This window comes from Dasypus novemcinctus, chromosome 2 (genome assembly GCF_030445035.2).
Source record: "Dasypus novemcinctus isolate mDasNov1 chromosome 2, mDasNov1.1.hap2, whole genome shotgun sequence".
NCBI lineage: Eukaryota > Metazoa > Chordata > Mammalia > Cingulata > Dasypodidae > Dasypus > Dasypus novemcinctus.
In genome coordinates this window covers 136,362,069-136,380,659 of record NC_080674.1, presented here as the reverse complement: position 1 = coordinate 136,380,659, position 18,591 = coordinate 136,362,069, and the positions used below count along the sequence as shown (strand labels likewise).

The following is an 18,591-nucleotide window of genomic DNA, read 5'->3' as shown; positions in this document are numbered from 1 at the left end:
AAGGGATTTAGACATAAAAGAAAATATTAAAAATATGAGAAAGTTTCAATATATTATTAAAAAATAGAGGATATGGGAAAAATAAATGTCTAGAAATAAAAGTTATTTAAATGAAAAAAAAACACACCTTGGTAAAAAGAAAATAAAGCTATAAATAGTATAAACTAGGAAATATGGTTGAAAGAGTTACCTATAACATAGCTAGAAAGACAGAAATGGATATGAAAAGAGAATAAGAGCTATGGAAATCAGAATAAGAAACAGCAATGTAATTTTATTAGGAATTCCAGAAAGAACAGTCAAAAAATTGAGGGCATACACATTATTTGAAGAGATAATGACAGAATTCTCTAGAATAAATGAAAGATAATATCTTCAGATTCAGGAAGCATGAAGAATACAAAGTAGAATACAAAGAAATCAAGAACTAGACATTTTGTATGGAAGGAAAAAGATGAATGAAGGACAAATAAAATAGTAAATATGTGATAAATCTAATTGAACGCTGTAGCAAAACTTCACTTAACATTGTAGATTTTAAAACTGAGATTTTTTTTTATAACCTATGGTCGGAAAAGGGATTTATCTAAAATAATCTAAGGACCTTGCATTTCTAAAAGGAGAAATATATGTAATTTAAGTATCTTCTAAAAATAAAATATATTTAAAAAATAAAAGAAAGATTAGCTTTAGGTTTGATAGATTATGTATACATGTTTAATTTTCTAAGGTAAATATATCTTCTCAGGTTCACTTGTGGATATCTCATTATCTACTCAATTTGAAAATGTTGCAGTTCTTCAGAGCTTGATGCATTCATTATACCTTATATCTCCAACAAGGTGGTATTTCCTGATACATACACTGCATTTTAGCTCTGTCCAAACTCTGTCCAAACTTAAACATAAAAATATCAAAATCCTTACAACAAAAAATATCAGTCTCCTACCCAGTCCTCTCCACTCAACTCCTCAGATATAACTATATTCAACCCCTTTAATTACATCTAATCTCTCTCTCTTTCACACACACACATTTGGTTTACTGATTTATCAAACATTTATCTACTCACTCATTCTTTATTGATAACTATTAATACTCTATCATATGTGTTTTGTGTACATATGTAGGAATTTCTTAGATATCTAGGAAAGGAATTGATGGCCACAGAATAACATATGCTAATTTTAGTAGATATTGCCAACATTTTTCCAAAGCAATTGTACTTTGGAAAGCAATTGTACAATTTATATGCCCTCTTGAAGTAAATACGTTTCCAGAGTTTTTCCATCACTTGGTAAAGTAAAAATTATAATTTTATCAGTCTTATTGGTATAAGTCTTGTGATCTGAGTGAACATTTCCCTTATTATTAAAGTGACTGAGCATCTTTCCATCTGTTTATTCAGAATTGGTGTATTTTGGTCAAAAAAAATGGCTGTTTCTGTCTTTTGCCCTGTACAGCATGTCTATTAACACTTGCTGGCGGCGGACTTGGCCCAGTGGTTAGGGCATCCGTCTACCACATGGGAGGTCTGCGGTTCAAACCCTGGGCCTCCTTAACCCGTGTGGAGCTGGCCCATGCACAGTGCTGATGGGTGCAAGGAGTGCCCTGCCACGTAGGGGTGTCCCGCGTAGGGGAGCCCCACGCGCAAGGAGTGTGCCCTGTAAGGAGAGCTGCCCAGCGCCAAAGAAAGTGCAGCCTGCCCAGGAATGGTGCCGCACACACGGAGAGCTGACATAACAAGATGATGCAACAAAAAGAAACACATATTCCCGTGCCACTGACAGCAACAGAAGCGGACAAAGAAGACACAGCAAATAGACACAGAGAAAAGACAACTGGGGTGGGGTAGGGTGAGGTGGGGGGAAGGGGAGAGAAATAAATAAATAAATCTTAAAAAAAAAAAACAATACTTGCTTGTGTGTTGCTTTCTCACTGAAGTACAGGATCTCTTTTTATATGTTGGATTTCCATACTTAGTTGGTTATATGTATAGCAAATACTATATATCTCTAATTCTAAGATTAACATTGTTTCACACTGTGCTGATTCTTAAATCAAAACTGTCTTACAATTAGAAATGACCACATAGTTGTTATTTTTAGTGGTACATAAAATAATGATGTGTCATAAAATTGATGAAAGCTATAGTGCCTTAAAGTACATGAAATGTTTTACCTTATCCCTGATAGAAACTTACATGATTTTCTTTTTCCTTTCAATTTCATTGGTGTTTTTTGAATGCAGAAATTTTCAATATTAATGTAGTTGCCTTTCAACTATTTATTTTCTTCATAATTAGCATGTTTATGTACTCTTTAAGAATTCCTTCTTGGGAAATGGACTTTGGCCCAGTGGTTAGGGCGTCCGTCTACCATATGGGAGGTCCGCAGTTCAAACCCTGGGCCTCCTTGACCGGTGTGGAGCTGGCCATGCGCAGTGCTGATGCGCGCAAGGAGTGCCGTGCCACGCAAGGGTGTCCCCCGCGTGGGGGAGCCCCACGCGCAAGGAGTGCGCCCGTGAGGAAAGCCGCCCAGCGTGAAAAGAAAGTGCAGCCTGCCCAGGAATGGCGCCGCCCACACTTCCCGTGCCCCTGACGACAACAGAAGCGGACAAAGAAACAAGACGCAGCAGACACCAAGAACAGACAACCAGGGGAGGGGGGGGAATTAAATAAATAAATAAATCTTTAAAAAAAAAAAAAAAAAAGAATTCCTTCTCTAACTCAAAACTAAAAATTGTTTTGCCTATATTTCTTTTCATTATATATTTTTAAACTTAAACTGTATGGATGTAAACTTTTTCCATGGGAATATTCAATTGTCTTTATTGAATAGTGCCCCTTCTTCCAGTGATCTGCATTTTTATCAATTTTCCATATATGTGCTACCACATTGTCTTATTAGTTTTCACATATTAACATATTGATTATTGCATACTGATTTTATAATTAACCACTTTGCTAAGCTATTTTATTCATTCTAATAATGTAATTCCATATTCTCTAACGTCCTTTTTTAAAAAATACATAGAATATCACTTTATCTACTTTATTGCAAGGTCTAGAATTTCCAGTACAGTTTTCAACGTAAGTAATGATAGTAGAATTTTCTCCCTGTTTCTGATTTTTAAAAGAAGGTTTTTAATGTTTCACTATTTAAAAAGATATTTCATGTATTTTTTTAAATAAATGCTTTATCTGGCTAACAAGTTTCCTGATTTTTTTCTAATTTTATCCAGCACTTTTGTCACGAATGGGTTTGAATTTTATGAAATGCATTTTCTTCATCTTCTCAGATAATTATCTGCTTTTTCTCTTTAATTAGATAATACAGTTGCCTTTTAAGATTTTCTAATGTTAAACTACTCTTGCATTTCTGGAATATATCTGGAATAAAATAACCCTACTTGATCATTTTAAAATATATTGTGACATAATACCTCCTAATATTTGATTTAGGATTTTTTTTTTTACATCACTAACAACTAATTTTATTTGGAAGAATTCAACCTTGCCTGAATTCTCTTAAAATCGTACTGCAGTATTATAGTGCATACACATCCATTATTAGGCTAATACCAAAAAATACTTTTTAGAGAAGGTAAAATTCTATGAATGTTGGAGTGCATCATGTATAATTCTGACAATTTATGTAAGAAACAATCATTCTATCAATTACTCGGTAACATTTAAGTCTCACCTTCCTACTTTCCAATTGGTTAATCGGTTGCAAGATAAAATTGTGTTGTACAGAAGAAAATACAAAGAGAAGCATGGAAACAAAATCATTGTAGATCATTAAGCTTGTCAAATGCACCCTTTTTCAGATATTTTGCATTTCTTCAAAATAGAGTATCATTAAGGTATTTATAACTGTGCTCATTGGAATTTCTGTATTATTATTATTTTTTTCACTTTTTATTTTATTTTGTCTTTATTTTTTAATGTTACATTTAAAAAATATGGGGTCCTCATATGCCCCCCACCCCCTCATCCTATTCCCCCCCCCATAACAACAACCTCCTCCATCATCATGAGACATTCATTGCACTTGGTGAATACATCTCTGAGCACCGCTGCACCTTATGGTCAATGGTCCATACCATAGCCCACACTCTCCCACAGTCCACCCAGTGGGCCATGGGAGGATGTACAATGCCCAGTAACTGTCCCTGCAGCACCACCCAATACATCTCCAACCCCACATCACATCTCTTCCTCCCACTCTCTACCCCCAGCAGCCACCATGGCCACTTTCTCCACACCAATGCCACATTTTCTTCGATTACTAATCACAATAGTTCATGTATAGAATATCAGTTAAGTCCACTCTAATCTATACTCTATTCCTCCATCCTGTAGACCTTAGAATTGTTGTGTCCACTCCACATCTATATCAAGAGGGGGCTTAGATTCCACATGAATGCTAGATGCAATTCTCCTGCTTTCAGTTGTAGGTACTCTTGACTCCCTGGTGTGGTGGTGATTTAGGATTTTTTTTTTATTTCTATCCCAAGTAAGAATAGTTTATCATTTTCTTTCTTAAACTGTCCTCTTTAAGATTTGGTAATAGTTATAGATGGTCTAATTTCCCTCTTTATCTTGTAAAATAGTTTGCATAACATTGAAATGATTTGGTGGTTTGTTTTTTTTTTGGAATTTTAATACAAATCATTATAAAATCATTATGACGTGGTATATTCTTGGGGTATTTTTAAAAAATTGATTTAATGTATTTCATTGCTAGGGAATTATGTGTCTATTTTTGGTCTATTTTCTTAGCAAGAAATTTTCAACTATAAGTGTTTCAAAACACTTGTAGAAAAGGCTGATGTGCTAAAATCCACCATTTGTTACTATCATGGCACAACCATTTTTTAATCCTTTTAGTACTCGATTTTTAATTATGTTTGAGATAAGTAGGAAAGTGAAGAATAAAGGAAAATCAATTCAAATATTTTTGGGCCACAGATAACTTAAATCAGGGAAGTTTTAGGAAACAAGACATATTCCTGTTTAGACATAAGCAGTCTGATGTAGCTTGATGGGATGTCAGGTAAGTTTTTGGATTTTAAGTGTCTGGTAATTCACATTTGCAGCTGTGGGTCCAGATGACATGTATACATCAAACAGAAAAGGCACTGAAAATGGAATTCTGAGGAATGACAACATATGAGACATTAACAGAAGACAGTGCATCAACAATGGAGAATAGGGGAACAAATTAATAGAGCTAGAAAAAAAGTCCTGATAAAATGGTATAGAAAGGGGATTGCTCAAATGATCAAATTTCTTCATACATAATAATTATTTTCATTCTTTTCCCATTATTACTTCTCTTGCATCTTCTCCAGGTAACAAAAGCTTACTCAATCTTCTAGAGCCAGTTGAAATCCCATTGCCTCCCAGAAGTTTATCCTGTTCATAACATATAGAAGCATGGAATTTTCTCCTCTGAACTTAAGGCATGGATGTTTCATGTTTCAATGATACATACAGTATTTATAGGCAGCTCTTCTACTGTGTTCTTGCTCTGCTACTATTTGTAAAATATATGTACCAGACAGACTAGGTCCTTCAGAGAGCTAATTTGAGGATCAACTTAGTTCACCTTGATTCCTCAGTATACCTTTCCATAATGCATAAAACAGGTTTTGTAAGAAAGGCTGGGAAGTGTTCAAAAGGAGAAACAGAGAAGGCAGCTGGGAGCCAAAGAGCAAAAGGGAATTGATATTTGGAGGAGCTGCTAGACATTTCCTAGAATCCATCAGACTTAATTCATCTAAACTAATCATTCTCTCCCTAAAATTTCATATAATAAGCATTGTTCTATATACACTAATATATCCTATATATCAAAAAGATAATCTTCTTACCCACTAGCTATATAAGATACAGATATGCTACTGATAGATTCAGTGTCTGCAATGCCCTGCAGTGCTTACATTTGTTACAGAGACATTCAATAAATATTGATTGTTTTTGACATATCTAATTGTGGTTATAGCAATTAGCAAAGATAGAAACATTAACTTAAAGGAAAATGGATATCAGAAGCACAACCATTTCTGTTGCTTTAGATTTTTAATTACAATTAATATTAGATTTACATAAATATTAACTATTATTCAGCATTAATTTAAAAATGTGACTTTTATAGTTTAAATACTTTTTTCTATTTTTAAAAATCATATCTGAAGCTCTTCACTCGTTCTCAAAACTAACTATGGAGCTAGAATTGCTGACCCCCAGTCTAAAGATCTAAGAGCACTATGGGTCTTTATTCCTTCTCTCTAGGTGATGAGGACAGGGACAGTTATTTTTCAGAGAATGCATTAGATTCCCATTGCTACTATAACAAATTACAGCACATTTAGCAGCTTAAAACAAGCAAAATTTAATATCTTACAGTTTCTAGGTTAGAAGTCTTGACATAGTCTCACAGGCTAAAGTCAAGGTTTTGGCTTCTGATATCCATTTTCCTCTCTTCTGGAGGCTCTAACCAATTCCATTTCTTTGCTTTCTCCAGGTTCTAGAGGCTTCCCACATTATTATGGCTCACAGATCAGTTTTTCCATCTTCAAGGCCACCAATGGTACTCACTTTCGACCTCGTTGGGCCTTTCTTCAGAAGTCTCTTCTTCTGACTCCCAACTTTTCTGCTTTCCTCTTCTACTTTTAAGGACCCTTGTGATTACTTTGGGTACACATGGATAGTTCAGGAAAGTGTCCCTATTTTAAGGTCAGCTGATTACAACCTTAATTCCCCTTGGCTATGTAGCCCACCATGTTCATAGGTTTCAGGACCAGGGCACAAACCTCTTGGTGGCGGAGGGGTGCCATTATTCTGACTATCACAGAGAGTAAATCAACTTCACTAAGATTATGAGCAGATGGTTGTCACTTGCATACTGAATTGTATTTTATTTTTCCTGAACCTTAAGGATACCACCATATTTCACATGTTTGAAACCTATTTTAAAACTTTTAATTAATCTATGACAATTTTAATAAGCAGCTGGTTGCAAGATATATCCCAATTTCAAGGATTAAAATACACGTGTTTTAGAATTGATATTTTGTTGATTAAAACACTTAATAGCATTTGTTTTCTTTCAATATCTATATACCTACCGAAGTTCCAAACAATCTACCTAAATTAAAATGACAGGAAAAAATGTGTGATTGAAAGGTTGGTACAAAGGATTTTATTTTAACCCTCTGGGTATCTTTTCAAATATAATCTTAAGAAATACATACAAATTTCATTAGAAACATTTACATATAAAATCCCATAATATTGACAGAGCCCATTCAAAGTATACATACCTTGAGACTTAGCAAGTCAGTAAAACTATTATTTTATTAAAATTGTTATTAAGTCAAAATATTGGTAATACAAACCCAGTTATTTCCAAGTTTATATTTGCCTTTTTTATAAATTTTATACAATTTTATGCAATTTAATTATATATATATTCTATAAATTTTATGTTAATTTTTTCCATAACTTTATTTATAAATTGTTTTTTCAAGTTCAGTTTTCTGAACTTAATCTATTGTCTCCCATTATATGAAAGCATCATGAAATAAAGGAAAGGTACCTAACATCTGAGGCAGAGTCCAGCACTGCCATTTACTAACAGTGATGTTGGGTAAATCTTTCACCTCTCCAAGGGATTTAAAGGATGCCATAGAAACTAGTACACACTAAGTGCTGATTAACAACTAGCTGCTTTTGCAAGTGTCACAGTTTCACAAATATTGTGAACTCTATAATATGACCTCTATTCTAAAAATGAGAAATTCAGGCTTTCAAGGTGTGAAATATTGTGCCCAAATTCACCTAACTAATAAATAGCAGAGCTCTAATTCAAATGAACAGCGCATGGATTCTGAACTTCTGTAGATGACTAAGTTCAAAATCCATGTACTGTTCATTATACTGCAGAGCTTACTTCATCTGCAAAATAGTGATTATAATAAAATTATTTTTCAGATTTTAATTATTTTTCATAAATTAATGAGATAATGTCCATGAAAGTATTATCTAAATTACAATTAACAGCATAAATCTTATCATTGCTTTTAAATTTTAGGCATTCCTTTAACATTTATAATTCAAGTTAATAATATAAATTCAAAGCCTTCAGCAGCTCTCCTTCCCCTCTTGCTACACCTAGGAGAGTAGGGAAAACTATCATATTAAAGTTATTCAACTCCATATTACCCAAACTAATAAATACTAAATCCACTTTTTTCATTTCTCTCTCATAGTATTTTTATTATAGTATCCAAGTGAAATAGGTTGACTTCACATTAGTTATAGACAGAAGAGGAAAGAAGCTATGCAAAGACATTGATAAATGAATCACAGAGCAGTGTACCAGTACGTTCTCTCAATAGTGTATGTTATTAATATTGCCCCATGTAATTACTTTCTTACAAGTGAATACATGAGAATCAGAGAAGATGCCGTGCTTTAGGCTGCAAGAAACAGAAATAAAAACTTTAAACGTATATTAGATAATAATGACTTTTCCTGACTCGCAAAACACAAAGCCCAGAGTTTAGAGTGGGCTCCAGGGTTGAAGGATGAGTGATCCAACAATGTCATGAAGGAGCAAGACACTTTCCAAGAATTTAAAAATTTGAGGAATTGATTAGAATTTAAGTTAATGGAGCTACCTAGGATTATTTTTTAAATACACATAACCCTTTATTCTGTTTTACCTCTTTTGTTTATTGCTCACCTTACAAAAAATAAATGACTCCCCAAAGATGGTTAAATTAGAGTACTTATTACTCTGTGGAAATCTGCCCTAAGTGATATGCCAAAATCAGATTATGACTCTTAAATATACCTTACCGTAATCCCTTTTAACACACAGCTACCTGACTTAGAACTATGCCCAGATATATATTTGATAGGAAGATTTATATAGATGAATTTATCTCAGCATATAAGCATCCACATACATGCATATGTCTATTTTCTAGAAATTAAGAAGTGCTGTGGTTTCAGGTAGATTCTATTAAGAATGGGGTTATATCTGGGGTGTTTTAGAAATCCATAACAAAATGTGACAAAATCGCTAGTTTATACACGAAGAGTTTTCATGAATCTAAAGAATTAGATATACTTTCTTTTGACAGAGGCTTCAAATAACTTCAAGCATATATAACTCAAAAACAAATCCATTATGCTAAAAAATAGTCAATTGTAATGTCATTAATACTTGGTTAAACAAGAATAATAAAATTGTATTGAACCCATGTGTATAGCTCTGTAAAAATAATGAAAAAGAACAGAGGAGAGTCTTAAAGCACCATCTAAAAGTTCTTCAATATACAGTTCATACATAAACTTTAAACTGTTTAATAACTGAAGCATTTATAAATAAACATATAAGTGAAAAATACATATATGTTATATATCTCAGATATTCTAAAAATATTCCATTAAAACCACACTCTCAAACAATTTCCTATATTTAAACAAGGTATGTGTTCAAGGTCCCCGGAAGCAACACCTCGAAAGTGTTAGAATTTTTATATACACTTACCGACAGTATCACATGGTTCATCTTTGTGTACACAGAAATCTTTTCTAGAAAGAAAAATAGAAAGTGAAAGTAACACTGTATTCCAAACAATACAGATTATGTAACATATTCTTGAATAGTTATAGGATTTATTGAACCACATCTTATATCTCCATGAATTTAATAAAAATGAGAATAAGAATAACTTAGGTTTTAATTCTAAGAAACGTGCAATTAATGAAACTTTTAGTACATATTTATACCTGATATAATTCCAGGACATAGTTGTTCTATTTCATTCAAGATATTTCGAAAATAAAATCCCATCCTGTTTTGGATTTTACAGAATTTCAGTTTTGTTATTACAAAAACAGCATATGTTTTTGGGACATGATTTTCCATTTGAAAAATATTTTAATATCTTTGTTTCACATAACACACAAATAATTTCCAGATTGAAGATCTAAATGCAAGAAATACAATTTGAGACACTACAACATTTTATAAGATCGTTAAGAAAATTTAAAAACCAGCAACAATCATTTTAATAAAGGTATGAGGAAATTGGTATTTTCACATAAATGTTATCTAACCATGAATAATATTCTGTAATTTCCTCTTTCAATGGACTTCTATCTTGGAGAGCATCTCCTAATAATGCAAATGATTCCACTTCACTCTTTTAGCAATTACTTAAGATTTCACAGTGCATAGTAATTTAGTAGAACATCATAATTAAGAGCTATGAGCTTGGAGCCAGACTACCTGAAAGCAAGAGTTTTTATCTGCCTTTTACTAGTTCTATGTGACCTTATGCAACCTACGTAAACTTTCCTGTGCCTCAGTCACCTATTCTAAAAAATAGGGGTAATAAAAATAACTATTTCATAAATTTAATGTAGAAGTCAGATATCTTAACACATACAAAGCATAGGCTTATTTTGCAGATTGAATGAGTTAACACGTATAAGACATTTGAAAAACGCCAGGCACATCTTGAGCTCTCAAACCTTACTTGTTGATACTTTGGTTGTTTTGTTGTTACTACTATTCCTTTATCATGATGTAAGCAATTTCTTACAGATTTCTATTTAGGCTTTATACATTGTTCACTATACATACTAATGTTAATATGTCTAATTAGACCTATCTTTGTGTTTCAGAAAGAAATGAAAATTGCTTAATTTCCTATTACAGCCATTTGAATGTCATTACTGAATGAGAAAATGACTTTAAAAATTAAGACCATGCTCCTCTCAATTCACCAATATCTGTATTGATAATTATAACAGCAGGTTTTGGGGTTTGTGTGGTTTTTTGCAGTATAAAATATTTATTATTTTTCATATTTCACGTATTTTAAGAAAAATTTAAAGATACTTAGATTACATAAATGTTACATAAAAAATATAGGGGATTCCCATATGCCGCCCTCCCTAGCCTTCCACATTTCCCCACATTAACAACATCCTTCATTAGTGTGGGGGAGAGAGCATGTGAACTCTGGGGATTTGCGGATATGTAGTTAAAACAGCTGGTTTTTAATTCACATCTTGCTTGTCCATCAGAAGCATTTGTGATTTAGTACCTACATATATAATTTTGTAAATGTTTCATCCATGTATAATACATATTATCTAATTGTTTGGAGCAGAGTTCTATACATGCCCATTAGGTCTAGCTAGGAAAAAGCTATAACATACAATTTCTCAATAGAATGAACAATTTGGAATTTATTTTTACATCTCTTTCTTAGGAAGTACTGTTAAGAATTTCACTGGTTATAAATCTGTTAATATTTCCTTGTGATTTTGTTCATTTTTGCTTCATTACATTGATGCTAAGTTATTAAGTACTTTAAGTTTTTGTAACTTCATTTGAATTATGACTTTTATTATTGAGAAAATCATCTTTTGTCTCCCATTATGTTTTCTTTGTTAGATCTATTGTATCATGTATTTGCATATATTAATATATGACTAATACATCAGTATTTGCTTGGCATAACTTTTCCTTCCTTTTACGTCAACTTTCATTTTCTCTGAATCTCTTATACCGAGTATATAGTCAAAATTTTAAAACCTTGCAATATAAAATCCTTTTCAATAAATGAGTTTAATCCATTTATATTTTATTATGTACATATCTGGATTTTTCCATCATCATATTTGTGCTTCCTATTTGCCAAGTTATGTTTATTTTCTATATTTCCCCTTTATTTCTCTCTTCTTCCCTAATTTAATTTTCCTATTTTTTCTAACGACATTTAATATTACCGCTTTGAAGAGTAACATTTATTGCATCTGATTCATGGTTACTTTTATTTTCTAAAGTATGCTGTATTCGTTTCTGTATGAAATAGTTTCAGTGAGCTAAAATCAAGGTGTCTACAGAATTGTGTTCCTTCTGGAGGCTGTAGGGGAAATCCATTTCCTACTCTTTTACTGATTCTAGAGGCTGCCCTCATTTTTTGATAATATTTTAAGACTTTCTCGTGTTTTTAATCTCATCTCTTAGGCATAAAGTGGTGTGGGCTGGTCTCTCCCTTCTCTTCTGGGTTTCATGTCTTTCAGCTTCTTAGTTCCATGGCTTTCTCTTTGCTCTCATTCTATTCCATTGATAAATGACTCCAGTAATAGGATTAAACCCAATCTAACTGAGGTGGGATATACCTTAAGTGAAGCAACCTCATCAAAAGCCCTACTTACAATGTGTTCACACCAACAGAAATGGACTGGGTTTTTAAAAAAAAACATGTTTTCTGGCAGTACATAAAGCTCCAAACCTCCACAGGTCTTGTTGGTTCTTTTTATTCTGATGTCTCTAACTCTCAAGGACTCTTTTTTATTTCCATCTTTTGATCCAACTCTACATAGCTTTTGGGGAATCCCTCAAACTATCATTTAATCCCCTAATCCTCTCTTTAACTGCATCTAATCTGTTCAACTCATGAATTGTGACTTTATGTCCAAGTACCCTATTTTTACAGACATTTTATTTTCCTAATTTTTCAAATCTACTATTCTTTTCTACTTTTGTTCATTTCTTAATGTTTTGCTTTTTAATCATGTGAAGCATGCTTATTTTATCGTCTATCAGACTTTTAAGTTATACTATTCTTTATTGTGACACTTGGCTCCTACTGTGGAAGATTTTGTCATTATGTGATATGGAATTCTATTGAGAATGAAAATTCAGTAGTGACTTATGTGTGGCTTCCCTGTAGTGTAAACTGAGAGAAGGCCCCTCCAGAGCAGTGTTGTATATATGTTTACTGAATGCCTTAATGTTGAATCCCCAGAGGACCATTTGCCCTAACTTGGGGTCATGGCTGAAATAGAATACTCCTTTATTGACAACCTGTACTTTGCAGAATTTTGTCTGGCTTACAGTTTTATTAAGGGTGCATCACTTCGAGGGCTCTGGACTTATGTAATCATTTTAGTTCCACTTCCCCACTTTACACGGCATTAAGATATTGCCTTTTTCCTCCATATGGGATTCAGGAAAACAAATTTTGTAGTCAAAGCAATTCCCCAGGGGCAGCTACCACATTTAATTCAGATGGTTACTACATTTGTTGCTTTTGGGCTCATCTATGCATTCAAAAGAATGTTTATTATATTTTTTCTACAATTTCTGCAGGCCTAATATGGAAGCATTTTCTGATTATCTACTCATACAGATTATTAAATAGAGAAATGGAAAACAATCTATGATCTACCATGTAAGAATTAAGTATGATGAAATGATGCATTTGTTTATTGTTAATATTAGATATCAATTTACATAGAAACAAGATGTGTGGCATCATTTTATTATTAGGTTTTCTATTATGGGACTATTTTTACCAAACTCCTTAAAAGACTGTATAACTAAGTATCTGATCAATAGATTCACATTGACAAGATATCGAATATTTTTTCACAGATGTCTTTTTACAACTGGAAGTTGTATTAGTTACAAATTATTTTAAAAATTAGTGAGGGCTATATTATCTTTCTTCCAAAATATTGGAGACAAACCAATGAATATGTGGTTAGCCATGGGTATCAATAGATTAGGGAATTAAGTATTCCAATATCAAATTTTAATTATTAAAATCACTGAGTATTCCACTTAGACAATTTCTGACTGATAATTTCTATGACACAATTACAGAATCAATTTATTGATTACTAGAGTAATAGGGAGAAGGAAGGAGTTGGTTGGGATAAAGAAGATTAAACATAACTTGAAAGAATACCTATTCAACACAAAGCACAAAATGAACTTAACAAATCTAATTCATCCAAATCACATTGACTATTGTGCAGTTAAACATAAAATTAATAAAACAAATATGATAGTTTACTACATGACTTGCTTTGCAAAGAATCATCAGGAAATTTATTATTCCTGTGGGTCATTCAATCCAAAACTCTCCTTTTCCAATAATTCACTAGGACTCCAGTAAGGCAGAGTCTCAGGCCCTGATTCAAGTTAATTCCCTCTCCCTTTCTTTTCTCACCAAATTAACTCCATCCTCAAATACTTGGCTTTGCTTTGTTTTAGTGGTCATACCTTGCCTACCTCAGTTTGTCTTTAAAAGACCTGTCAGCAGTGGCTGTGCTCTAGAGAAGCCTACAATATGACTGGAAAGGGAGTGGCTGCACCTCAAATAGAAGTAGACACAATGTAGCATTAAAATGTATTGTCTACTGATTACTGTATATTTCTGAACAGAAAACATATAGGTGCTTTCACTAATTTGTTTTTTCTTTTCATTTTTCATTTTCCATATTATTTATGTTCTCAAGGATATCTAGCTACATTTATTGTTAGAGAAGTTACAGGATTATAGAACAATCATGCATAAAATACAAAATCCCCATTGTGGCCATTTGATATTATTGATGAATTCCAAAAAAAACAGTGATTGTGTTTGCAAACTAGTCTGTTCCTCTGGGTATATTAGACTGTATTAGACATAGAGATTTCACTTTTACATTGTTAAATCAAGATTATGGCTTTTATTTGACCAAGCCATTAGGGCAACTTGATCTGAGTACCCTCCTACAGCTAGCTGTGGGCTATATAAACAGATGTTCAATCAAAGACAGGGGAGTAAATACACAGAGAAGAACACAAAAACAGATATACAGAAAGGTAGAATGCTCCATACACACAGTCCTGGAAAGAGAGATGAGCCTGATAGTCTACACCTGACCTTGTGGAGAGACCAGAGCAGCTGAGGCCAGAAAGAAATGAGCCCCAGGGAGAGTGACGAGTCTTATGTCATGAAGAAGCTGGGACCATGAATCCTTAAGAGGAAGGAATAGGCTGATCCCTCACATACATCACCTGCCATCTTGCATCAACACGTGGCAAAAAACTTTGGGTGAGAAAGTTATCTCTTATGATACCTTGAGTTGGACTCTTTAGGGCCTTGTAACTATAAGCATCTACCCCAAATAAATACCCTTTATAACAGCCAAGAGAGTTTAGGTATTTTGCATCAGCATCCCGTTGGCTGACTAATACACCCATACACCATCCAATTATTAAGACCTTGCACTAGTGTGGAACATTTATTAGCAGTAATGAAAGCACATTTTTATTATTTTACCATTAAATACAGTCCATGATCAAGCTTTTAAAATTTTCTTTTAATTAGAGGAGTTGTGGGTTTACAGAAAATTCATATAAAAATTAAAGTTTCCCAAATACCCCTCCGACATTAAGAATTAGTGATAACTTTGTAATACTTAATGAAAGAATATTAAAAATATAATATTAGCTATAGTCTAGAGTTTGCAGCAGGTATATTGTTTTCCATATACCACCCTATATACCAACCTATTATCCTATTACTACCTTGTATTAGTGTATTAGTCAGCCAAAGGGGTGCTGATACAAAATACCAGAAATTGGTTGGTTTCTATTAAGGTTATTTTTCGGGGTAGGAGCTTACAGATACCAGGCCATAAGCATAAGTTACTTCCCACACCAAAGTATATTTTCACGTGTTGGAGCAAGATGGCTGCTGATGTCTATGAGGGTTCAGGCTTCCTGGGTTCCTTCCTTCTAGGGTCTTGCTTCTCTCTGGGTTCAGGGTTGCTTTCTTCCCAAGGCTTGCTTCTTCCTGGGCTCAGGGTTCCTCTCTTCCTGGGGCCTGCTTCTCTTTCCTCTGTGACCTTACCTCCCAGGGCTCCAGCTTAAGACTCCAGCATCAAACTCCAACATCAAAACGCCAACATCGAAACCCCTCCAACTCTGTATTTTGCCATACCTTGTATCTGTGAGTCCCCACCCCTTGGTGCTCTAAAATCGTGGCCCAATCAAAACCCTAATCATAACTTAATCATGCCCAGGCACAGATCAGATTATAAACATAATCCAATATCTATTTTTGGAATTCATAACCATATTAAACTGCTACAGTGGGGTTCCTCTCTTGGCCCAAGGTTATGTTTTAATTCCAGAACTCAGCTTCCATGGTTTTCCTCTTAAAGCTGTTTCTTCTTCAATCTCTCCTTTCCATGTTCTTTTTATTCCATGTTTTTTCATTCCAGGCTTACAGTGGATTTGTTCATACAGCTCTCTCAAAAAGTCTGTTGGTTTAGCATGCAAGAAGCAGGGGTCCAAGCCATCAGACAGTAAGACTTTCTACAAGTCTTTCTGACATAACTGCATCTTCAATCCTGATTTACAAGTTCCACATTTAGTTAAGTCCTGCAATGGGGCACCTTCATTTGGGAGCTTGATTTCCAGAGGCTTGGAATTTCCAGAATCAGTTTCAGTTTTCTTTGTGCCTGACAGTTCAGTCCTCAGTATATCTCTCATCTAGCATTTTGCTATAAGCTGCAAGGAGAAGCCAAGCCGCATTCTCCAGGTTTACTTTGGAAATTTCTACAGCTAAATGACCAGGCTCACCATTTTCAAATTCTGTGTTCCATGAAACAGCAGGAGTTAATCTTGCTAAGTTCTCTGCACTTTAAAACACGAATCACTTTTCCTCCAATTTCCAATAATAGTTTCATCATTTACTTTCAAGGCATCATAAAAGTCTCTTCAGCATCCATCTCACAATTATTTCCTTCTAAGGACTTATAACAAATAACTTTAGGCTCCATATTGCTACCAACAGTCTCTGCAAAGCAATTTAGGCCTTTTCCATCAAGCATTTCACAATTCCTCCAAAAAATACCCCTTACCCATTTATAAAATTGTTCTTGGATATCAGTAATTGCAAAGGACTTCCCCACTTCTCAGTACCAAATTCTGATTAAGTAATCAAGTAAACCTCTGAATCCAATATAATCTAATTTGCCCACAGGAAAAGACCAGTTTACAAACATAATCCAATATTTCTTTTTGGAATTCATCAATAATATCAAACTATTACAATTAGTGCAGTAAATTTTTTATGATTTATGAAATAACATTTTTAATCTTGTACTATTAACTGCAGTTAATACAGTTCTATGTCTTATCTGTTAATTTTTATTCCAGTAACATATGTATGACCTAAAATTTCCTCTTTTAACAGCATTCAGATATATAATTCAGTGCTGTTAATTATACTCACAATAATGGGTTACCATCACCACCATCCATTTCCAATACTTTTAATCAACTTAAATAGAACTACTGTACAAAATAAGCATTGGCCACCCTTTCTCTACCCCCAACCCAGCCTCTGGTAACTAACATTCTAAATTCTAATTCTACGAATTTGCTTATTCAAATTATTTCAGATCAGTGAGATCATACAATATTTGTCCTTCTGTGTCTGGCTTATTTCATTCAGCATAATGTATTCAAGGTTCATCTAAGTTGTTGTATGTATCAGGACTTCATTCCTTTTTAAGGCTGAATAACATTCCATTGTGCATAAATATACAACATTTTATTTATGCCTTCATCAGTTGAACATCTGGCCTCCTTCCATCTTTTGGCAATTGTGAATAATGGCTCTTTGAATATCAGTGTGCCCATATCTGCTGGAGTCCTTGCTTTCATTACTTTTGGGTATATCCATAGTAGAGATATTGCCAGGTCATATTGCACTTCTATACTTAGCTTCCTTAGGAACTGCCAAACTATCTTCCATAGTGGTTGCACCACTTTACATTCCCACAAGCAATAAATGAGGGTTTCTACTTCTCTACATCGTCTCCAATATTTGTAATTTTCTGGAGTTTCTTTGTTGTTGTTGCTGTTGTTTGTTTGTTTGTTTACAGAAGCCATACTGGTGGGTGGGAAATGGTATCTCATTGTGGTTTTGATTTGTGTTTCCCTCATAGCTAGTGATGTTGAACATCTTTTAATGAGCTTCTTAGCCATTTGTGTGTGTGTTTTTTAAAGATTTCTTTCTTTCTTTCTCTTCCCTTCCCCCCGACCCCAGTTGTCTCTTCTCTGTGTCTATTTCCTGCATGTTCTTTGTCTGCTTCTGTTGTTGTCAGCAGCACGGGAATCTGTGTTTCTTTTTGTTGCATCATCTTGTTGTGTCAGCTCTCTGTGTGCACGGCACCATTCCTGGGCAGGCTGCACTTTCTTTCACGCTGGGTGGCTCTCCTAACAGCGTGCACTCCTTGCACGTGGGGCTCCCCTATGCGGGGACAACCCTGCATAACAGGGCACTGCTTGCGCGCATCAGCACTGTGCGTGGGCCAGCTCCACATGGGTCAAGGAGGCCCGGGGTTTGAACTGTGGACCTCCCATGTGGTAGACGGATGCTCTAACCACTGGGTCAAGTCCACTTCCCTTCTTAGCCATTTGTATATCCTTTTTGGAGAAATGTTTATTCATGTCTTTTGCCCATTTTTTATTTGGGTTTTTGTCTTATTATTGTTGAGCTGTAGGATTTCTTTACATATTCTGGATACTAAACCCTTAACAGATATGTGGTTTCCAAAGTCCTTTGATGCACAAAAGTTTTTAATTTTGAGGAGGTTGCACTTATTACTTTTTCATCTACTGCTCATGGTTTGGGTGTGAAATCTAGGAAATCACTGACTAGCACAAGATCCTGAACATACTCCCTGTATTTCCTTCTAGG

At 34.1% G+C, this 18,591-nt stretch overlaps 1 protein-coding gene across 1 annotated transcript in view; it reads right to left on the bottom strand.

Annotated features, from left to right (window-relative positions):
- Positions 1-18,591, bottom strand: part of ADAMTS19 (ADAM metallopeptidase with thrombospondin type 1 motif 19) — a 283,954-nt gene that overhangs the window by 183,117 nt on the left and 82,246 nt on the right. Inside the window, exon 7 of the mRNA XM_004462171.5 lies at positions 9,570-9,613. Coding sequence (XP_004462228.1) covers positions 9,570-9,613 — 44 coding nt within the window. The remainder of the gene's footprint in view (positions 1-9,569; positions 9,614-18,591) is intronic.